This window comes from Melanotaenia boesemani, chromosome 10, assembly GCF_017639745.1.
Source record: "Melanotaenia boesemani isolate fMelBoe1 chromosome 10, fMelBoe1.pri, whole genome shotgun sequence".
Lineage (NCBI taxonomy): Eukaryota > Metazoa > Chordata > Actinopteri > Atheriniformes > Melanotaeniidae > Melanotaenia > Melanotaenia boesemani.
In genome coordinates, this window is record NC_055691.1 from 23,229,940 (window position 1) to 23,254,750 (window position 24,811).

The 24,811-nt window shown below is 40.0% G+C and overlaps 1 protein-coding gene across 4 annotated transcripts in view; it reads right to left on the reverse strand.

The window, feature by feature from the left end:
- Nucleotides 1-24,487, reverse strand: part of reln (reelin) — a 114,730-nt gene extending 90,243 nt beyond the window's left edge. For 2 of the 4 annotated variants that reach the window (XM_041996338.1, XM_041996335.1), the window contains exon 1: nt 24,006-24,487. In XM_041996338.1, the coding sequence (XP_041852272.1) occupies nt 24,006-24,258 (253 nt within the window). In that variant the 5' untranslated portion in view covers nt 24,259-24,487. The remainder of the gene's footprint in view (nt 1-24,005) is intronic. The other 2 variants (XM_041996339.1, XM_041996336.1) reach the window with 1 other exon arrangement.
- Nucleotides 24,488-24,811: the final 324 nt, after the last annotated feature.

Here is a 24,811-nt window from a genome sequence, read left to right on the forward strand (position 1 = left end):
CGCAATGGGTAAAGACTCTGAGCTGATATAGGAATCCTTTGGATGCGATGGTAAGGACCAAAGTTTGTTTGATTATGAGGCTGTCATTGCAAAGTTCGACAAGCACAACATGATTGATGACCGAGCGTGCTCCCACAAACGAGCCCAGCGGCCAGGGGAGTCGTTCGAGGCCTCTGTGAGGAGCCTGTACGAGCCCAACACTGTGAGTTTGGCATAGCTAAGGATGAACACATAAGAAGGATTGTCATTGGCATATTGGACAGTGATGTCTCTCAAAAACTTCAACTGGCGCCCGACCTCACACTAGAGACAGCCATTCAGATCGCAAGTCAGTGCAAACAGATTAAGCAACAAAACGTCACCATGAGGGACGTCCTCTCAGTGGATGCAGTGAGACATAACATGCAGAAAAATGCCAGGAGGAGCAGGGACATGTACCAAACCAGGCCTAATAATAGTGAGTCACGCCCAAACGCATGTTCCAAGTATAATAGAAAGCATGAGAAAAATTATGCCTGTCCTGCTCGTAACAAGAGATGTCGCAATTGCAATAAATTGGGACAATTTGGGGCAGTAGGCAAAACCAAAATGCTGAATGAGTTGGCAGCATTTGGTCCCGCTGACAGTGCTGATTCATTTTCCTCTGGGCTGTGTTGGACTCTGATGGTACAGCAATAGACCAGCCTGGATCAGACGAGGAGTGGCGTGTGACTTTGCCAATAAATGGCAGCCCAGTTAAGTTTATTAAGTTTGATACTGGGGCTGACATCACCGTTATGTCCCAGAGTACATTCAACAGACTCCAACAGCAGCCCCGTCTTGTTAAGACTAGACCGAAGGCGTCCAGTCCTGGCGGTGAAGTGAAGTGCATCGGAAAATTTCTTGCAGTCATGCACTACAAGAGGAAGAAGTATTCATTCTGGTTGATAGTCACCTTTTCCTCAAAACCTGCTGGGGAGAATGGGCTTGCTTGCGAGGGTTGGAGCGATCAACACAGGAGAATTTAGTGATGTGTTTGGTGACATAGGACTAATGAACTGTGATTCTGTGAAAATAGAACTCAGGACTGATGCTGAGCCATATGACCATGTAACACCACGCAGGATCCCATTTCCCCTCCTCTTCAAAGTGGAAGCTGAGCTAAAGAGGATGCTAGCCATGGATATCATTGAGCAAGTTACAGAGCCGCCCGACTGGTGCGTGCCCGTGGTGCCTGCAGCTAAAAAGAATAAAGAGAGGGTGTGTGTGGACCTCAAGCACTTGAATAAAGCAGTCAAGCGTCAGAGATACATGATTCCAACACTGGAAGACATCACGCCCAGGTAGCCGGAGCTAAAGTCTTCTCAATACTAGATGCATCAAGTGGCTTCTGGCAAATCCCTCTTGACCCCTGCAGCAGGAAGCTGACAACACTCATTACGCCAATGGGCCGATTCTGCTTCCGCCGCCTGCCATTCGGGATCTCCTCAGCCCCAGAGATTTTTCAGCAACTGATGACCAACCTGCTCAAGAGTCATGAGGGCATTGTTGTTGTGATGGATGATATGCTGGTGATTGGACTGAGTGTGGAGAAACATGATCAACGCTTGGAGGCAGTTCTGCACACTATCAAGCAGTCTGGGCTGAAGTTGAACAAAGCTAAATGCCAGTTTTGCAAAACGGAGTTGTGCTACTTTGGCCACATTATTAGTGCAGAGGGGGTAAAGCCTAAAATGAGCAAAGTCAGGGCTATTACAGAGATGCCCAGCCCAACTAATGTCGGAGAGCTGCCCCAAATCCTGGGCCTAATCAACTACATGGGGAAGTTCCTGCCAGGCCTCTCCACCATGCTGCACCCAGTTAATGCACTACTCAAGTCAGAGAGTGAGTGGTTATGGGGAGAGGCACAAGAAAAAGCATTGGGGGATGCCAAAGAAATGCTCTTATCAGCACCCACACTTGCATTCTACGACCCCAATTGCCAGACTGTCGTCAGTGCTGACGCCAGTAGTAGTGGTTTGGGAGCTGTTCTCCTGCAGGACCACAACAAAGAGCTGAGACCTGTTGGCTTCTGCTAACGCACGCTAACTGAAGCTGAAAAGCGCTACTCCCAAATTGAAAAAGAGTGTCTGGCGGCGGTTTGGGCGTGTGAGCGGTTCACACGCTACATTCAAGGCATGGACAGTTTCATCCTCCAGACGGACCACAAACCACTAGTACCACTGATCAACACTAATGACCTAGACAAAGCACCACTGTGGTGCCAGAGGCTGTCAATGCGGCTTACAAGGTTCAGTGTCACTGCTGTGCACGTTCCGGGAAAACAGCTGATCATAGCTGACACATTATCCAGAAGCCCCTTAAAACACCAAACAGGCCCAGATACAGAGAGCAGGATGTTGAAGTTCATGTCAGAGCCATGTTGACAAACAAACCCATCTCACACGACAGGCTCAGTGAGATAAGAAAACAAACACAGAATGATCCAGACTTCCAAGTGGTCATTAAATGCATCTGGGAAGGCTGGCTGTACAGGATGGCCACATTCCCTTCCAACCACGTTTTTTTACAGTGCAAGAAATCACCTCTCTGAGACAGATGGACTGTTTCTCTATGACGACTGGATAGTTATCCAAGCACTGCTTAGAGCTGACATCTTAAACCGGATCCACGAGGGTCACCGGGGATTGACAAAGTGCCGTGAACAAGCCGGGATGTCATTGTGGTAGCCTGGAATCAGCAATGACATAAAACAGGCTGTGTAGCAATGCAGTTTCTGCCAGGAGCACAAACCAACACAACGGCATGAACCCCACATCACCACACCCTTACCAGAAGGCCACACCCTTACCAGAAGGACCCTGGCAGAAGGTTGCAGCAGACCTTTGTGAACTGAAGGGGAAAAATTACTTGGTAGTGGTTGACTATTCACGCTACATTGAAATGACGCATCTGCCTTCCACAATAAGCTTGCAAGTCATCAGTGGACTGTTCGCCAGATGGGGGATACCACTGGAGTTGGTCAATGACAATGCCATGCAGTTTGTATCAGCAGAGATCAGAGACTTTAGCAAAGACTATGATTTTGCACACACAACCTCCAGTTCTCACTACCCCCAAGCGAATGGAGCTGCAGAGAGAGCTGTCCAAACTGCAAAAAGGATTCTGAAGCAGCCAGATGCATCCAGAGTTCTGATGAGCTTCGGTGCGACACCTATCACAGCCACTGGAGCCAGTGCAACACAGCCGATGTTGGGACGACAAATTCGCACCACAGTTCCCATGCTGGAGGAGAAGCTGTATACTGACCCCGTCAGCCGTGACCTGGTTCAGTTAAAAGACTCCAGAACCAAACAAACATACAGACACTTTTACAACCACAGACACTCAATGCGTCAGCTACCAACACTACATCGAGGACAAAGTGTGAGGGTGAAGCTGGATGCCAAAAAGGAATGGTGATGGTGAACCCCTGCTAAGGTGATCGACAGACCTGATGGGGCTACAATCATATCTAATTCAGACAGGAGATGGGGCTGTGCTATGGCATAACAGGAGACATCGTCAAGCTGTTCCAGAAAACACAGACTCTTTCCCAGTGGAGGCGACAGATCTGCAAGAGAGGAGTCTCGTCCAGTCTGCAAGCAGCCCTTTAACACCAGCTACCACGGAGGTTGACTCATCCCCAGCCCAACCACCCTCAGAGACTGCACCAGAGACTCCTTTGCAAGATTCTCCTCCTTCACAGAGTGTGACCAAGCCGACCTCTAGAGGACGTGAGGTCAGGCTGCCCCTTAGGTACAGAGACCACTTGGATATAGAGACCTAGCTGAATAAGGGACTTTAGCAGTAGGGGTTCAGCCATCACTGTTAGCATTAGACTTTGTTTAAACTCACTTAATGCTACCCTGTTGGAGCTAAGAGTTTCACCATGCAATTCTATGTGTGTAGGAATTTTGAGTTTTGAGTTCAACCAATAAGTATCTACTGGGCTTAAATTCAGATTGCAAATGTTGCCTGATTTTGTAATGTGAGGTAGGGTCAAATTAACTAAACTTTGTGTTCCTCTGTTAATTAAAAGGGGAGATATTATGTGAACTGTTAAATATAAGGACTACAGTGTCGCTAAGTGATGACGTCATATGACGTGCGACAGTTGAAGTAGGACCCCCGCCTGAGAGTGCGGCGGCATGCGGTTTGCAGTGCCTTGTGTTGCTTATGTTAATAAAAGCGCCGTTAATACAAACGTGTTGTGATTAACATGACACCAAATATAAATATAAAGTTAAAGTGAAATATAAAGTTTTAAAACCAATTAAGCTACACGTCTTTTTTTTTTCTCTAAAAGTTAACTAATTGAGTAATTATTATTTTGACCTGATAAAGAATGCAGGTGCTGAAATTGCTGTGACACTTGCAAAAACAATGCAGTTTCTCTGTTCTACCATTTGGTGTTATGTGTATGCATAGTAAAAAATTGTGCTTAAATTTACACATTTTCCTACACAGTAAAAGTTAATAAATCCCACACTTTCTGTAGGTACGTTTGTATGCAAACATTTCCCATGCTTCTGTGTGTACACACGGTTGATAAATGAGGCCCCTGGTTCTTAAATGGGCAGGTTTGAAACTACACTGCCTGGCCGAAGAAAAAGTTGCCTGGATTTAACTAAGCAAATAGGTAGTAGCCTCCTATTGGATAATTACTGCATGGGCAATTAACTTTAAGCTGGCAACAATTAGTTAACCCCAATTGATGCAATGAGTAGATTCTTATTTCTTAAACAACTATGTCAAAACACACAACCCTTGGTCGTGGAAAAGATTTTAGTCTTTATAAGAAGGGTCAAATCATTGTCATGCATCAAACAAAGAAAACATCTAAAGAGATTGCAGAAACTACTAAAATAGCTTAAAAACTGTCCAACACATTGTTAAAAATTGGAAGGATAGTGGGAAACTATCATGTTCCAGAAAGAAATGTGGTCAGAAAATCCTGTCTGATGGTGATCGGTGATCACTTAAACATTTGGTAAAATCAAATTAAAGACGAACACCAGCAGATCTCAAGGCTATGTTTAATGTTTAATAATCATGAGATCATTTCCACATAACGAAAATATGAAGAGAACTCAAGGGATTGGGAGTGAACTGTTGTGTAGCTATAAGAAAACCACTAATCAATGAGGCTAACTGAAGAAAAAGGCTTCAATTTTAATGTCATGTGGTCTGGTGAGTCCAGATTTACCCTGTTCGAGAGTGACAGGATCATCATGGAAGAGAGGCAGATTAAGTGATACACCCATCATGCCTAGCGCCTACTGTACAAGCCTGTGGGGGCAGTCTATGATCTGGGGTTGTTGGTTGGTCAGGTCTAGGTTCAGCAACATTATGTGCCCAAAGAATGAGGTAAGCGACTACCTGAATACACTGAATGACCAGCTTATTCCCTCAGTGGATTTTATATTCCATAAGGACACAGACATATTCCAAGATGACAATGCCAGGATTCATGGGGCTCAAATTCGGAAAAAATGGTTCAGGGAGCACGAGACATCACTTTCACACATGGACTGGTCACCACAGAGTCCAGACCTGAACCCCATAGAGAATCTTTGCTGGAGATGGCTTTGCACAGTGCTCAGACTATCCCATCATCAATACAAGATCTTGATGAAAAATGAATGAAACACTGGATGGAAATAAATCTTGTGACATTTCAGCTTATTAAAACAATGCCACAGCAAATGCTGTCGTGATTAAAGCTAAAGGCAGTCAGGCAGTGTAAATAAATGCCATTTCACACTTCTTAACTAAACAGTGCAAGTTCAGAAGGAGCACATGATGTTGATAGCTGTATATAGTAGTATATTGGGTACAGTTTTGGGGCAGAAGTTGCATAATAGACAATTGCTATAAAGGGTTATGTTGTTATAAGGTTCAGCAAAGCAATGATTCTTTCCTTCTGTCACTTGCTGACTGCCAGGACTGGAGAGCGAGTTGTCCCTATGATCAACACCATGTGTTCTGCAGACAGAGAAAAGGTTTTAGTTATTCAGTCCTGACAGGCAAACCATCTTCCTTCTCTCATTAAAACCACCCTGAGCATGTTAAAGCACCATCAAAGCAAGGGTGTTTAAATTAAGAATCGTAAAACAAAAAAAGATAAACAGTCATATCTGCTAAATTCAAGTTATAGAGCAAAGCTGCCAGTTTGTGTGCATTCCTGGGAGAAAAGGAATGTAGAAAAACACTGAAAGCCTTGCAAGCCTCAAATACTGTGCAAAACCTAAGACCAGCTCCTCATACAGAGTAGAGCAAACACAACTGAGGAGTGTAACACTACATTTGAATATATGTATGCCTGTTTACCAAAAAAGGAAAAAAAAATCTCAGGCCAAATATTCTTGCACATCAACAAACTAAACTTAGATAAGTAAACCAGCTTAGAAATACTCATGTAAAGAAATTGGACGAAGCCAACATTGTTGCATACTCCCCTTCTGTCTCACCTGCTTCCCTGGGAGTTGGCCTAATAGGAAACAGGGCAGGGGTAATGAGGGCCAAGCTGTCAGCTACACCCTATACGTATAACCTCACTTCCTGTTTTGTTGTGTTTGTCTGAGACGCCCAGCTGTTTAAGTAATATCCATCCTTTCCCCACAACTGAGCAAGCCCTGACTGGATGGCATATGTCAAAGCAAAGCATTGAGACTTCAGACCATGAAAGAGAAGAAATTTGGGGAGACATTTAGGAGGACAAAGGCTCGTTTTAATAAAAGTTTAACCCTGTCTTGTCAGAACCACAGAGCCATAGGAATATTATATTTTAGGGCAGGGACATCCAGCCCCGGTTCTCAAGGGCTGCTATCCTGCAGGTTTTAAATGTTTCCCTGCTCCGATTTTGGACAGCCCTGTTTAAGGGCTTTGTTTTATTTATTTATTTATTTTCACTAAAATTTAAGCTAAAACTTATTTTCAGATTTTTCTTTGAATAAAACCTACAATAACATCTAAGGATATAAGAATGTAATGTTATGAAACAAACACTTTAACCCACTGATCCTCAAATGGTGCATATACTCCTGTAACAAAAACTCTTAGTCTTTTCTTGCTTGAACACCTCACTGATGATCAGTGGACGTGATTACTTGTCCAAACTCTGAAAATATACCTGACTAAAATCAACAGACACTGAAGCACTGAAGATAACATCCTCATTGGATCTAATGGCAAACGCTTGGTTGGTCCAGGCCAGTGGTTTTCAGGTTTTAGATGTTTCCCTGCTGCTGGCTAACAAGGATGTTGTCTTTCATTTACTACACAACTTTCCAAGGTGCTTTTTAGAACAGGGATGAGTACAAAAAGGCAGGAGACATTTAAACAAGGTTTAAACTTTTAGGAACAGAGGCAGTGGCCATGTTTACAGAGTTTTAATTTCCCTTTAATTCAGAATAAAAATTAAATCCTCTTTGAATTGACCTTGTAAAACACTTAATTCCAAATTAAAAATGGCCATTCCAAATTAAACTTTAATCATAAGTGGCTGGTTTATTCTAATATTAAATCCAAACTGTTTCAAAACTAAAATCAAATTGAAAGAATTAAAATCAAAGCGAAATGGTTCTTATTTTGTGGTCTTCCATGTTATAGACGAAAACATAAAGAAGAAGGAACTTGAGTTTGTTTTCTTCCGGTAAATGTAAATACGTCACATCCGCCCCCTATCCATTCAAACCCCTTCACAAACCCCCAGATCTAAAGCGGAACTGAATAAACATGATTAAATGTGTTTTCCATGTAAACTTCAATTCAGAATTACTATTTCCATGTAAATACAAAGGAGGATCATTTAATCCCAAAGGATTTAACTCTGAATAATTAATTCTGATTTAAAAATCATCATGTAATCGTGGCCAGTGTTCATTGTCTTACAGCAAGTGTGAACACTATACTGTAACGATATACTGACAATGCCAGTAATAATATCAGGTAGCTGCTACTTTTGTACCTGTCCCAAAGGCATAAATATAATCTGTTGTAAGTACCAAATCATCTCTGTTCAATGTGGGAAAAAATCAAGGCAACTGAACAGACCCAAGCTAAGAAGATAAAACTGGTAATACTTTGACTTAAAAGTGTCTCAATTTTCATCATTAAAATGAACAAAAATAGTCTCGTATTAATATTTTAGTTGCACTGAAAATCTCATAAAGACAGTCAAGGTGCCTTCCCTACAAACAGTGTATTATCTGCCACTGCATGGGAAATTAATGCAGCTACACATGCCTGCATGCTGAGAATAAAACCACAGTTTAATCGTACAATACAGGATAACACTGCCTACTAGTACAAGAGTCAAAAAGAGAGTAGTCCATCACTGTGTGAGTTGAGAGATGGGCTCCTAGACCTTACCCCACTTTAAGGAGAGTAATCGACCAAACTTAATAAATGTCAGTGTCTCGGGGCCACTCAGTCATGTTTCATTAAAACAACAAAACACACAGCTTCATCATATGTAAAATGTATTATATTTTTAAAAAATATCCTGCTGTTTGGTCTTTTGCTGAATCCTCGTCCTTGTGCTTCCAACACTACATATTCCAGACTCCCTAAGCCTCGTGAGATAAAAGAGAATAAGTTAGCAGTCCTCCACTTGCCCTCCTCCTAGTCATCCTCATGGCCTGACATTTCAAACTGCAGTTTCTATCCGATCATCAACCTGGACCAACTGCCTTCAACTGCCTTATGAACAGTACAAAGACAAGATGCTCACTTTTTGTTGGACTGGAATTGTTCATGCTTAGCTTACCTACAGCATGGATTTTTATTTAATTAGAGAGCTTTTAGATTTTATAGTTTCTTAGCACCTTTAGGTGATACATTAAGAAATTGACAACAATTTAATTAAGCAATTTTAACTATTTTACCAAAATGAGTCTCACAGAGTCCATCTGTGCCTGTAGTAAAGAAACCTTTATCCAGTGCTGTCAAACATCTGGTTTCATGTCTTCACAAAGCCAGACAGCAGTTTTGCCTGTTAGCACATACTGGTGCATGCATATGCCTGTGCACACAGAAATGTGCTCACACATGTTCAAGATGCCTGAAGCATTCACAGCTGACATTGGTCCAAACCAAGATTCCACAGTTTCAGAATTCATAATGCTAATACAAATAACTAAACTGTCACTTTATATAGAGGTTAAATTCACACTGAGAGTCTGTATGTAACTCTCAGTCTCCTTACAATCTCCCCTCCTTCTCCTCTTTGCTAAAATACTTGTTGCATTCGTTTTGATCTACATAAAGATAAAAATGTGACTGTAGACAGTGTTGAAAATAAAGACAAAACCAGGTAAATTTTGCTTGCAGTGTCTAAATACAAAGTCAAAAGCCAGATGGCTGGCTGAGTAGCAGCATTGTCTTTTATATGTGTTGAATTGGACTGAGCAGCTTACTGCTACTAGACATGATTTATTCTGCAATGGCATCAGTGTTTAGGACAATATAAAAATCAGTTTAAATGTAACAATGTCATTCAACGATTGAGTTTACTGAAGGAGTTCAGAAGAAACTTGTATATGATGTTATCTACTTGTAATTATCTCTTCAATGATGATTTGACAAAATTCTGATCTTTCTTGATCTCAAGATACACTTGGATGCAGATGCAGGTGACTTTGTTTTGATCCAATGACAGAACATAACAGAGTTTGGGGTTTACACTAAAGTACAGATAGCTGATAGCTGTTATGTCTTTACATTGTGTTCAATTGTAGAAAACACCCAATAAGAAGAATATCGAGTATAGTAAACATTTGTAACTAACATTATTCTGGTGGGTGATAGGATGAAAAATGAAAAAAGACAAAGTTCAGAAGCGAGTGATTAAAAAGCAACATAGATTTGAAACCAGGGTCTGAAGTGTGTATTAGGATGAGTTTGCACCCTTACTGTCAGCACAGTGTGACAAATTGGACGTATTTAATCCAAGATACTGCTGAACATGCACCTGCCGTTATCCTGAGCATGTTTTATTTGCACCCAGTGGTTGTAGAGAACTCGGTTTTACCAGCCGTCGGTGATCACAATCCCACAGTATAATCTGCTCACAACACAAACTGTGCACTCTACAGTCACACTAAAGCCAAGGTTATAGAGTAAAGCTACCTTTGATGACATGTCATGTGATTAGTGAACATGTCAAAACATGTGATAGTTCTTTTTTTTTAATAAATAATTTTTTTGTTTAAATTTAATTTCATTTGTGGATTTTACTCATACACAGTATTTACATTTTTGAGGTCGACGCTGTACTGAAAATATTTTTTTTTCCATATTAAAGACAGTTTGTGCAATAATATGATGCATCAGTGCATCATATAGTTAAAAGAGAATTATATAATTAAATCAAATCATGAGGTCAGCAAAGATTCACTCCTCTGAAAGGTTGTTTTTACTAAATAAACTCAATAAAAATTAATTTGAAAATTGTTTCATAGAGCTTGACGCTAAAATTCAGAAGAATACAAAAGTGCATTATCATATAATTTGTCAGTGAAATAGGTTTAGGCAAATTATTGGATGTGATTTAAAAAGGATCAAAAACATTTTAATTAATGGGTCTCATTTACATTTGGTCTACTTTATTTTTCCACAGAAAGAACAGGTGTCCTGCAAATTGTACAAATAATTGTACAAACAGTAAAAAAAAAAAAAAATGCAGAACTGTTATTTAGCTTAAACTGAATCCAATTTGGCAATTTTTAAGAAAACAAGGATGTCCAGGGAGCTAGAGAGGAAGGGCCTCCCTTCTTCCTGTATTTTCTTGGCGTGAAAGTTACAGATTATGGCCAGCTAAGTTGAAGAGCACTGAAATCAGTCAAAGTCTGCATTCCTCTGTAGCTTTTGGGTATGACTATAGTAGCACGGTGATAGGGAGCTATGCTGCATAGAGCAGAGAGGAGAGATTGATTTCTAATTAACAAGCTAGTTGCCATAATGAAAGACTACATGGTCTCTACTGGCAGTGGATCAATGGGGACTGCTTCATGTTGCATCCAGTCTTAATCAAACCAGCATGGCTTGGTAAAAACGCACTTTTTGCTGTAATTAATATTGTCACACAACATCTTTTTCCCCTTTCTAATTCACACCTCTTTCTCACCATGCCTCTACTTCAGACCTCTTCTTTACTAAATTGCAGGGGTCAATCAATTCCGCTATCAGACTGTACCACTTTCAAACCACAGTAATGAGTAAATCAGCAAATGTGTTGCATCTCTGATTGACAATGTGATATTTGCATTTAAACAAAATTATCTGTGCTTACTTATATGGGTATATAGTTATCTGATAAGTGCAACCAGGTCTATATTTAATAATTATCACTGCATTTTGCAAATATACTATACAGACTCGCGCCCACTGTTACTTCCTAGTATTTCCATCTGGCACAGATGCTTCTCAAAAAATTTATGACTATACAGGCGTTTTATTAACTTTTATTCCAACTCACATGCAGCAAATATTCTAAACACTGTATTGTTGTAAATATATGGAAAGGTTGACTGGGATACAATAAATAATAAAAATGACCACCATATTAATTACCATAGCAGAGCTGTGGTAATTGCTGAGGTGTGATTAAGTCCCATGTTTCCACTTGCACATTTTTTTAAAAAAAGGACAAAGAGAAAGAACAGCCAGAGACAATACAGTGAGTCAGGATGGTGAATGTCTCACTTATCCTTTGTAGTACATTTCTGGCTATTTAAATTTTAGATGCAAATTACTGATTCCCAGAAAGGCAACATATAATCAAACACCTAATCCACTAAAGTCCAAGACTCACTGCTCCACTAAGAACTACCTATTTGTAAAATATCTTTTCCTGCAGAGAAAATAAAATGTCACAGGAGGTTTCTGGAGGCCTGTATTTGAAGACAATTGATTTTGAAGGATTATAATTTTTGTAATAACATAATTTGACAGTCACATTTTAAAATATTACCCGTTTTCCTCTTGAATCTGATCAATAGACCAATCTGTCCAACACTTTTGAGCAACAATGCAGATAGAAATGGGTTTTCAACTGAAGCACATCTGCATTTGAGAGGGAACACTTAGGCTAAGTGCTACAACCAGCACAAACGTCAAGGTCACGTTTCTACTCACCATGGGCCTTGTTTACCAATATCTTTTTAAATTTATTTTTAAGTTGTACATTAGAATTTTTTTTTTAAATCCTTCATCACATTAATAACGATATTGTTTGTATCTTTCCTCTTAGACTGGTAAACACCAATCTCTTGGTGAATATCAATCTCTCCTGAAATAAAAGATGGACCAGCTGACCCTACTCTGAATAGATAAATGCCCAAAAAATGGCTATAAAAGGTCATGATTTACAGGCCATGTGCAAACAGACAGCGGCGAGACAAATGAGGAAAAATTACAAACAGAGTGACAAAATAATGAACGACAACAGAAATAATAATGAAGATTTGATACGAATCCTGATTTTTGTCATTTTTCAAGTGTTTACTTGATCATAAATAATCACATGGTGAGCTACAAATAAAATAAAAACAGCTAAATTTACAAAAGGGAACATGGACAGCAGCCTGCAGTCTGGTCCCATGAGCGGATCAAGATGCATATCCTCGTGGTAGCTAAAAGGGACAGTGGTACACTGCAGGATAAAATTTTATTACATAGCTTACCTTATTCAGTTTGTAAAGCAAATTTCCACCTGCTGTGGCATCATTTTAAGATGTGGTTCACCTACAGAACGAATGGTGCATCTGATGAATCCTCCAGGTGAGTCTGATAGGTGTTATTAACCAAAGTAATTATTATAATTAAAATACACTGTGATAGTACATTTTAATTATTAAAGACCACACTCAGCAGGTATATCTGGAAGTCACATTTATGGACATTTATGGAGTGATATTCTTGTGGTTGAGACGTCTGGCTTGTGTGGTTTTTTGCACCGATGGTGTTTGGAAGACCAGTAATAGAATTAAACCTGTTTTAACTGCAACTTGTTCTTGAATGGATGAAATGAATGAAAAATAATGTTTAGATCTGCAATATTGGTATTTATTTTAAATTACAAAATGCTTTGTACTTCACCAAAAGTTATTTCAAATTCTGACAAAAATATTATTGTAGTTTTATTAGAAAAGCAACACAAATGCTGATTTTCCTCTAATGTGTTTGTACATGCTTGTAAGCATACTCTGAGTGTTTGTAGGATGTTTATTTAGCTGAGAACAAATCCAAAACATGATATTTGGTAAATGCCACAATTTTCATAAAAGTTTCATAAGTAGGATTTAACAACAAATTTGTTTGTAAAATAAAGTTGGTGAATGAGGCCCCAAAATGGTCACAATTTTTTTCTTTTTTTATTTTACAGAACTGTCAATGTTGTTTTTAAATAATTATACTTTTTCTGGGATGCAGTATGACCACAGAAAGCTGATACCAGTCCAGCTTTTAGGCTCATTCTTGTTGTGGTCAATGAACTGGCCCCACCTTAGTAAATTACTGAACTACAGGTAGGAACGCTCTCTTACTGGCCCCATAAACCAAAAATTTCATAGTTGGTTAATTCTTCTGTGTTTGTTATCCATTTATTTATTTAAAAATACTTTATAGTGTACCTAACAATAAAGGGAAAATAAATTATAACTTAGGATTGGGTATTGATAATTAGCCAAAAATTATTTTGGTACTCATGGGAATTTGCCCTTAAAAATGAAGCAAACAGCAATCCTGAATCTCTTCTAAGGTTTGGCAAATGCAGAATTGAACTAAAAACTGAGAAGAGATGAAGATGAAAGGGTTAGATGGAAATAGTAGTGGTGTACTTTTCTCCGCTAATCTGAACAGATCACTAGACAGCCCAAAACAAAGTTCTTGAGTTTGTAGTGATTTTAGTTACACAAATGTACGATTTGAAACTTTTTCATATGTCCCTTTTAAACAAATAAAATTCATTATATATTAAAGACCAATAGATAAGCTTGGTTTATCTTGAAGGTGTAAGATTGCGCATATGAGATTGTCACAGGAAAATTAGAATTATCAGGGAAAGTATATGCATAAGCTTGTATATGAATGTGTAATCTGCCTCTACCAGCCTGCTGTCTCTTTCTAGGCAGAAAGGGCCTGCTTGTTTGTGGAAGGCTGGTGCTGAATGGGGGGTAGGGCTGAAGCTAATCCGCCTGTGCCATGCACTGTGTGCCTAGCACCCAGCCAGTTGCACCATGTCGCCTCCTCTGTAGTGGGTCCACTGGGGCACTACAAGTCCCTCTGAATGCTATCAGCACAGACGACACACTGCCCCCCAAGCAGGGATTACAGTTCTCTCAATGAAGCTGCCAGGAGGAGGATCTAGAACAGGAGGAGAAATAAGAGGAGGAGGTACACTCTCCTCCAACAGGAGCTCTATTCTTTGCAAGGAAGAGACCACTGGAAAGCTGACATTAACTAGCCACTGTTGGGAAATGAGCCCAAAAAGGACAGAAATATGCATCACTTTCAAAATCTAGCTTAGAACCACTTGGTTGTCCTCAAGGAGAATGAACACTCGTAAATTGTTAGGATATAGACTGGTGTGAGGACATTAACATAAGTTTAGACAGACACATAGAACTTATGTCAATAACAGGCATGTTATGACAAAAAACTCCTTTTCACTGCATTTACAATCTGTCTGTAACCTAAAAATAAATATTAAAAAATTGTAATGAGTCAATAAAAACAACGAAAAACTAGAAGTACTCGGAGAGAGCAGACTTTAGCCAAGCCATTGTATTTTTTTTACCAATGACTGTGGGCATTATTTTTTAGTTAAAAGCTCTAATGGCAAAATAATCTATCTCCCTGTAGTAAATAACCCTTTAAAAAATTCCTGGATCCACACAGTGATCCGGTTCATCCACAAAATCTAATCACTTGTTACTTTACTTCATTTCTGAGATTTCCTAAAATTTTTACCAAAATCCATCAATACATTTTCCAGTTGTGTTGCTAACAGGCAGACAGGCAAACCAATTGCGCCAAATTCATGACCTCTGCCTTGGTGGGGGGAAAAAACCCCCCACAGCAAACTACACTCACTCAGTGCCACTCAAACCAGTTTGTGTCGGTCACATGCACACAACAAACGGAGGGAGATGCCACCACCAAGAGGGCCTGTCCACCAACAAGGTAATAAGCTCAGTTGCAATTTAAAAGAAAAGTTAACTAGAAGCAATCAAAGAGCACAAACCTCTGCCGAGCCATAGCTCATAGATCACTCACCCGAGAAAAACCCCAAAAGGCGACACAGTACCCCCTGTATTTTGAACCTTGTGGTCCACAAGAGCCAGAATATCAACATAACCCGGGTGAAACAATGGCAGATTATAACTACCATGATGTCATGATTTCCCACACCATGAAAACAGTGGACTCAAAGTATTGTTAGCTTTGGCTAAGAGGAGATATTCGGATGACTGTGTGCAGTATGAAAGATCCCTCCAGACTAGGAATATAACGTCTATCTTCCTTTACTGAAGATGGCAGGACTTTATGATCTGCAGGACAATTAAAGATTGTTGAATGCTCTACCACCAGTTCAGATAAACTTTTATGTTCACACCAGAGCCAGCGAGCGATCATTCAACAACGTAAACTTTTCCCCCGGAACAACCAGCAACCCCTTACAAAGCTCCACTTACCAGGTAAAGCTGCATTAAACCAGTGGTTTTTCTGTACTATTTCAATATAACTGACAAACCAAATAACTTAGCAATTTGAGCACATAAACATTGCCTGTACTAGTTCCGAACTAGTTGCCTGTACTGTTCTAAAAATTTGTTAGATAAATGCATTGAAATGACATAAAGTAACAAAATGTCAAAGAAAAAACATTTTTAAAAGCAAGATGTTTTTTTATCCCATCATTTCTAAACTTTTGCATCATGAAACAACAGCAACGTGACACATTATGAAACTTTTTAACAATATATGGACCCCCAATAGAGGCTCAAGACATTTATAGTGTTTTAGTATTTATTTTGCTGTCTTTTACCACTGAATATTGGGCATATCTAAATGCTGTAACAGCTAGTTCCCACCATTTCATCCACATAGAGGCATCAGTGGATATTGACAGTGACATTTGTTGCCTCCATGGAACCAACTAGCTTCTCTATTGAACTGAACATTTTAATCTTCTCTCAACAAGATGTGCATCATTAACCTGCAGATCCATTCTGTCAATTGACCTTTTTTTCTTTTTGGCAAATCTTTAATATTTACATCTACTCTTCTCTGTAAACAAGACTTTGACTTTCCATCCACACTTTTTTTTGGACTCAAATATCTCCTAAATCTAATCTGTCTTGTAAAAAATCTAATCCTAGTAGTTTTTCTTCAAGTTTCCATTTATGCTTCCCAAAGCATCAACAGAAATGTGGACATGGTGTATACTCCATACATGTTAATCTACCTTACTGTTGTCATGGCTATTGACATTTCTAATTATGCTGCATGGACACCATGCAGAGTAAACAATAAAAAATAAAGTTTACGCAGTATTATAAAATGTGAGTGTTGGTGTTGTAGTAGGTGATGTGGTGGTTAGCACCGCAGCCTCACAGCAAGAAGGTCGCCGGTTCGAATCTCGGCTGGGGAGAGGCTCGAACCTTGAGGGCAGCCTTTCTGTAAGGAGTTTGCATGTTCTCCCCGTGTATGTGTGGGTTCTCTCCGGGTACTCCGGCCTCCTTCCACTGTCCAAAGACCACTGTTAGGTTAATTGATAACTCTAAATTCTCCTTAGGAGTGAGAGTGTGTGTGTGAATGGTTGTTTGTTCACTATGTGTTGGCCCTGCGATGGACTGGTGACCTGTCCAGGGAGTACCCTGCCTCTCACCTGTTAATGCTGGGATAGGCTCCAGCTTACCTGTGACCTGTTAATAGACTAAGCGGTTCAGAAAATGAATGAATGCTGAATTCACACTGTGACCCTAAAATCTGAATATGTATCTAACAGTAACCGCTTAAAGTCATCAACATGACAAATAAGAAAAAGTATGTTACCTATGTCTAAAACATAAACCTACACGCAATAGAAAGTGACAGAAGGAAAACAGAGCAAGTAATGTACAGCAGGGAACCCAGTTCCTGAACATCACGGTTTGTATCAGCCACAAAGAGGCACTCCAAATCAGACAAGCCCCTAACAGACAAGCACACACTCAAACATCCTGAAAATACTTACTGCCACTTGTCTGCCCACTCATTAAAGTTACTGAAACCACAGCTCATATTTGAGCTTTTTTGTTGTGGTTGGAAAATTAATCTATTGAGGAAAGTGAAAAAAGGGAGAAAATAAAAAGAAAATAAATCCTCCAGCTTATTGCTGATTGCCAGATAAAACTGGCACAGGCTCAGACCTCTACCTGGCAGCAATCCACTCACTGTCTACATTTTTAGTTCTTTCTACCACACCTGGCACCATGCTGGCAACCACAACCAGGCCAGGGCTAACAATGTGACTGTTATCTAAAGACAATCTCCATGCTTTGATGTCATAAATCAATTTTCCAGAAAGATTTTACCTAAGGTGGCATCTGAAATCTCACCTATAAGATCATGAGATTCTCTGCTACTGAGCTGCTTCAACTGCCTGATTTTTTTGCTTAACAAAGACAAAGACAAAAGTTTGTCAGTGCAGATTTGTAATACAATCAGATATAAAGTCATATATTTGTACAGTATGATAACGATAGCTCAAGCACGTTAATGAGGAAAAAATCTTGACAGAGGTTTTTAGCTCCTGACATGAGGAAAGTATAAACCTTGACTTTATGTTATCATGTCAGACTCCGTTCTTACACTGACACAAAGAGTTGCAACAGTCCGCTGATCAGGACATTTGTGTTTAGCCAGCGGAACATCTGACCTGTCTCTATGTCATGATGGATCACCCACTAAGAGCTAAGTGCTGTGCACATGGCCAGGCGTGCATGTGTGACAAAGGGAAGATTCCCAATGAATATCCATTCTCATTTCTCGCCCATCTGCTCCTTGATAGAAAGGAAACTGGCATATTTCTGAGAATACAATGGTCTTTAAATGGTTCATCATTCATTGTCCACAAAGACAGAACACCCAAACACACCAAGCAAGCCCATACAAACAGTAATACACTTGACACACTTTTCTCTATTCTCTGGAGTGACCTATTCAGACAAAGCAGCAGGAGACAGAGAGGCAGAGAAACTGGGAAGCTGATAAATGCAAAGGTTTGGACCACTAGAAAGTGCTGGTAATGCCTGCATGTTGCTTTGCTTTTTAACTCACAAGAGAGGCATGTTAAACCATATGCCCCTTCAATTCCTTTCTCTGTCTCTACTATGTTTCCAGTGTCCCAGCTCCCTTAAACTAGATGTTTCCATGAAAACTAGGAAACTCTTGTTCACGAACCAACTCTTCCTGCAATTTAAAAGTTTTCCACACAGCCACAGTGGATGAAAAGAGATGCAAGTTAGGCTGAAAAAATAGGTACCCCAACCAAATCTGATCTCCTCAGTAACAGAGCTCTATACAAAGTAGGTCTGACAAGTAATGGTCAGAGGTCAGACAGCAGATACTCAACAGTTTCCTCAGAGGTTAAGTGGTGCATAGGGTGATGATGACATCTGAATAGTTGCTGTAGTCACAAAAGATTTATTTAATTATGGCTTTCAGTCTCATCTCATCAAGTGCAGACTAAAAAGTTTCCAGGATTTTTTTATGTGTCCTGGCGAACGATAAGATAATACCTGCCTCTACAGATGTAGTCTTCAGCAGACGTAATTTGAAAATATGACTGGCTTGCTCCTCTACAGACATTAACAGAGACTGCTGGTGACATGATTACAAGAAGAAAAAAGAAAATTGTTGGCCACAAGATGTCATCTCGTGGCCATGCATTACTGAGCTGTGGTCACAGATTACTAAAGCCAAGGAAACAAGATAATAATTTGTTACTTGATAATTATTTTATTAATGCATGACCATGACTTAATAATATGTGACCACAGGATAACATCGTGTGGCCATGGATTAGTAATGTGTGGCTATTACTTTTTTTTCTATCAGTGTCAGTAAACAGGTTCAGTAGACATCTGTCAACAGAATCCTTACTAAAAACCAATTAAAAAAAAAAAAAGATTAATTTTTATGGATAATGACCTCTCACTTTGCCAGATACACTGGACTGCCTCTGCTGGCTATTGAATTAAAAATATTTAATTTGGTAGATTTTCATGAGAGGAGTTGAAGGTGTTTGGTAATAACTCAAATACCCAAATCTCCTTGAAAAGTTGTTTCTTTTGAATAATTTGCCCTTGTAAAGGTCAGTGGAGCAGTTGCCTCTGTAGAAACCACTGACACATTAATCCCAATGGCTATTTTTGCAATAATGTGGAGCACACTGTCCATCTGTGCCTGGATGAACTATCAGCAGCTTGTGTGAATGGCTCTTTAAGTGCTCTGAAATGTCCCCAATCACCCTACATACAAAAACCTGCACAACATGCAAATACACATGCATATACAATTATTGTTTTGTGCTGTTGTCCAAGAAAAAATCTGAAGGCAAAGCAAAAAAAATCTTCAGCCTGATCCATTTTTCAATGCCAGACTATTAGGACGCCGAATTTAAGACAATGGCATACCCCCCCCAAAACCAAGGACATGTCCCCCAAAAAAACTCTAACCCCAATATTTGCAGAAAAACAACAAACCAGCAAAGCTCAAAGGGAGCAACCCTGCTATGCCGAACAGGAGAAAATAGTTTCAGCTCCAGCATAATTCATACCACCATTCACCTTAAACTGATTTACCACCACACATGATGCTGAACACCAGAACTCAACTTTCCAAGGTGCTGATATCCACCAGTTATACTAAGTGAGAAAGAAAGGAGGTCCAGAACAGCAACTCCTTGGTCACCTACATACGAACTGATACTTGTAGGTTTTCTAAAAAATGTATTTAGAAATCAATTTGACCAACATAAATTCCAAAGGGAATAAAAGCTGAAAAACAACTATTATAAGTTTGGAGCGAAAAGGGGTACCATCTCTGAACCCATCAGAAAGTGGCTGGGGAATGCTTCAATACTGAGAACACCAGGCACAATATAAAAAGATTCAACCACTTCTGGGCATCTGCAACACTAAACACAAGAGAGACAGAGACAAAGAGCCAGCCCAGCTAACAACCAGGGCTGGGGTTGTTACAAGGTTTAGAAGTTCAAAAATACATGGTGTGGTTTTGGAAACAATACATGTAACAAATCACACAGTTTGTTGCTCATTATTCACAGTTCCTGTCTAATCACACAGCGCTACCCAGCACAAAACAACGACCTAATGTAATGATATTTCAGTTTTAGCTTGGATTGTGAAACTAACATGCACTGCACATGAGGACAACTGTTCCCAATAAAAAAAAAAATCTACTGAGCCTGGGTTGGCACAGTCTATGATGCATTTAGCTGTCTAACAAAAGAAACAGAAAAATATGTGAATTAGATCAGCATTGCTGGAAATTCAGCCATGCTAATCAAACACATAGGCTTACTGTTTTTACCAAAAGATGCAAAAATAAGGAATTTTGAAGCATATCCTGTGTTTCAGCCCATTTGACTCTAGCTGAGTGAATACATACAGGAGGGATTGGATCCCCATCCACATTATCTGAGTGTGTTAGTCTGGATTTGAGTACTTATTACTAATTATTTGTTAAGGTGTAATGTAAAGGTACTGACTCTCTCAGGGTTTTAGCTTCCATAAACATACAGGCCAACTCATTGACTCAAACAAAACAGTGTTCAATATAAACAGGTGGTGGCAAATGAAGATTAAAAACAAATGCACAATCACTGTTGCAAACCAGGATGAAATCAGCAGAAAAATAAATCCTACAAAATCCTAAATATAGGAAGGTGCCCAACTGATCTTTCTGGCCCCATTTGTGCATCATACACCTCTATTTTCAGATAATTATGTGCTGACTTTGAGAGGACGCCACAATGCCATCCCATTTCCCTACAAATCTTTCCCTTTGTAGTTGTTATCACATAATTAAACCTTAAATTGGTACTGACGCTAATATTGTGCTTTAACTGGAAGGCCATGTTTGGACTATTTGGAGGACTTTTGCCTTCTCTTGTTCTCCCACTGATGTGTCACCATCCCTTTGTATTGCTGTTGTTCATATGTGAAAAATTATAACATTTAAAAATGAACAGTGAACATTTCCAAAGCAAAGGAACAAGAGACAACAGAAATGACAAACAGTGCTCTACGATTATGTTTAGACTCAGGGCTCTGGGTTTTGTATCCTGATGCTGCTTCTTATAAACATGCAGTCGCTGTAGGGAGGCCATCTCGCATTCCCACAACAGTGTTAAAAGAGGTCAGACACTCAATAAAAAAATGTTTTTTGAACATTACTCAGATAAAGAGCTGCTTCCTGAGTGTAGCAACAGTGTTTGCCTTTCCTCTAAAAGAGAGGTGGGCAGTAGGTGCATGAGTGACACTTGTTTTTTATTTTTTTGATATACAGTCTGACCTTAGACTCAGAAAGCAAGCACAAAATTCTCAAAAAATCCTTTAATTTCTCCTCCGTATGTTTCCAAGCGGTTCACAATGTCCACAGTATTTTTATTTCCATTTTGTCCACTGCGACCCTGCCAATACACCCACCTTCTCAAATATTTCACAGTGAGTAACACAACCTCTCTTGGTCATTTCAATCTGATAGCTAAACACAGTAAGCTTCTCGACAACACATGCGCACACACACACACACACATACACACAGTGTACACTGCCCACAGTCTTATCAGTCAAAAGAAACAGAGAAGCAAGAGGCAGTGAGGTCAGGTCAGAAACTCAATTACTGTACGGCCGCACAAAATCTTCCTCCTGCGCTACACCGAATGATGAGGTGGTTCTTTAAAATGCGAACATCCTGTCTTTTAATACGGGGTCATTCGTTACTTTCCGCTTTCTGACTTTCTTGCTTTCCTTCCAATAGTATTTCTCCTTCACGGTCTTGCTTTAGTTTTCTCTTTTACAGCCCTCCAACAACCACACGACAGGATCTCAGATGTTTTCCACCCCCATTTCCACATGCAGCTCTTTCAGTGATTATATCACACTCTTAGAAGATTAAACCAAATGTAATCCATAAGTAAGGTTCACAGAGCACATAAAACAATTGAGATCAACTTAAACAAAAAGGGTATTAAAATGCAAAAGGTCATTTGCAAAATGGGCAGTTGTACAAATGCTTCCAGTTTTCTCACATGACCAACATATAAAATATTTTTTTTTTCTTTTCTGTATTTTATTTTTTTAGAAAACTGTTCATCCTCAGTCTACATTCTGTACGCGTAGTCCCCAAAATACTCAATTCCTGACAAAAGAACAGGCATGGGTGTATATAATCATAAAGCCTTGATGGGACAAAACAGGTATAAATAAAAAAAAAAAAAACAGCTCTAGCATTTCACTTGCTCTTGTGTTGTTTATCCTTCCATCTCCACGTGAACTTGGTCAGAATCTTAGAAATTTTAACAATGACCTACTGTCATGTGACACAACATGAGCCAAAGGAAAAGTGAGCAGCTTGGAAAGCTGTCATTTTTCTGTACGAGCCCGGCTGCTGGTATCTTATCTCCTCAATCCTCTCATCGTCATTTAAATCTCCCCCTACGCCGTTCGATCCCAGCCGTGGCCTTATTTAAATCTCTCCCTCCTCCCAGTCTACCACATTTCTAATGCTAATTATCTAAACCTCTCTGTGCATTTTATCCCTCCCATGCACCAGCTAGTTACTCAAATCTTCCCCCCGCCCGTTCTCCTTACAAGTCTGACCTCAGTTAAAAGGTGTTTGACTGAAGGGATCCTGACTGTTTTTTTTTTTAGAATAATAGTGCTTTTTCCAGATCACTCTCTTTTCCTGTTCTGTTTTCCCGTCCTTTTCTTATCCTTTCCATATACAATTACAAGTTTATTTGCAGTTCATTATACATTAAACAAAAAAAAGCAATTTAATCATCTGTTTGCTGGATGAAATTAGGCACTGCAACAGCAAAAAGGGAAAAATATGTATAATGTAAACAGAATTAACATATATTTGGATAGTTAGATATTATTTGTAATATAATAAGAGTATACATCACACTTGAAGGATAGCTGCACAGGAATGTGACCTTAGCCTGTGGTGGCCTGTTAGGGTCACTGTCTCCAGTGTTAAGAGAGTGATGAGAGCAACAGAGCACAGTTTGGGAGGAACAGAGGCGATCTCTTTTCCTGGACCAGGTGTCAATGTGGGAAAGGCAACAATTATCTACTGGCTAATCATTGTTCACTAATTTGGTATTACTTCTATCAGTGAGGACATTGCTTTCTGTTGCGCTCCACTGGTCTATTTGCATGCTTAGCTTTTACACTCGTGTAGTTGGGGGGATTGCGCTGTTTGTCCTGTGAAAAAGCCACCTACACATGGAGCAGCAGAATCAGAGTCCCACTAAGCATCACTACTTAATATGATTGCATAGATGCTGGTTTCCAACGCCCGGCGCACAATAGAAACAGCATTCATCACAGACTCAACTCGTGTGAAACCAAACACCTGCATGAATGTGCACAGTTCTTTATGAACTTAGTTTGATGTTCAATGTTAAATCCATTTTAAGGGGGAGAAAAAAGACAAAAAAATATCCAGAAATTTTCCTTTGTCAAAATTATCTACAAAATTATAAAAATATAAATAATGCTAAATTATTCAGTTTCACAACTAACAGAATTCAGACTGATAAAATATACTTCTTTCTTAACATGTTATTCAGTAGTAACATAATTTGCTTTCAATACATCCCATTCTTTTATTCATTTATTCATGCAGCAAAAAAAAAAAAAAAAAAAAAAAAAAGTGGACACCAGAGGAGGTGTGCTCACCTTGGTACTCTTGTCCAGGGCTGTAGGTGGTGGGGTTGCCTGTAATCTGGAGGGTGAGTAACACCTCTCCCCCACCTTCTGCCACCCCAGCTCCCTCCAGCTCCCCATGGTGGGTGCACAGGAAGAAGAAGGGGTTGAAACGGGGGTAGAAGCTTGCAGGGGGGGCCCCAAAATCCACATTGCTATTCCCCAGAACTAGGGAAAGCAGTGCATAGCCAAAAATCCCCCCAAGAGAAGCCCATGCCATGGCCATCTGCCCTCACCAAGCGGGGGTCTGAGGGAGTGGAGGTAAAGGTGAAGAGAGTGATGAGTGGAAGCAAGGAAGGCACAGGTAGAGCTCCAGAGGACTGCTTGTGGAGTCCACAGATGAGTCCAAGTCCAAAAGTGGATGCGTGAGAGTGTGTTCGTCTGTAGTGTGTGAGTGTGTGGGCTTTTCCGTCAGGAAAATTGTTCTTCTGCTTCCTCTCCCTGTCCTACCTCCACTCTCGGGGAGTTCAGAGCTTCGCCTGTGCTGTCCTGCTCCGGCGTTTAAATACCTCACCCCCTCCCTCTATTTCCCTCTCTCCTCCCACCCTCCCTCCCTTCCTCTCTCTGTCTCACTTTCGCTCTAACGCCAGCTCAACGCGTGTGCTGTATACGCCGTACGAGACGGCCTCCCTCCTCACTCATTCAGCTCTTTTCTCCTCCCTCTTCTCTGCCAGTCTATCATTCTGCCTTTTCCTTAATCTCATACTCCCTCATTCTTATCTCATTCTCTTTACCTTTCCCTAGAAAATTGTGTTACTCCACGTTGCACACATGTATCG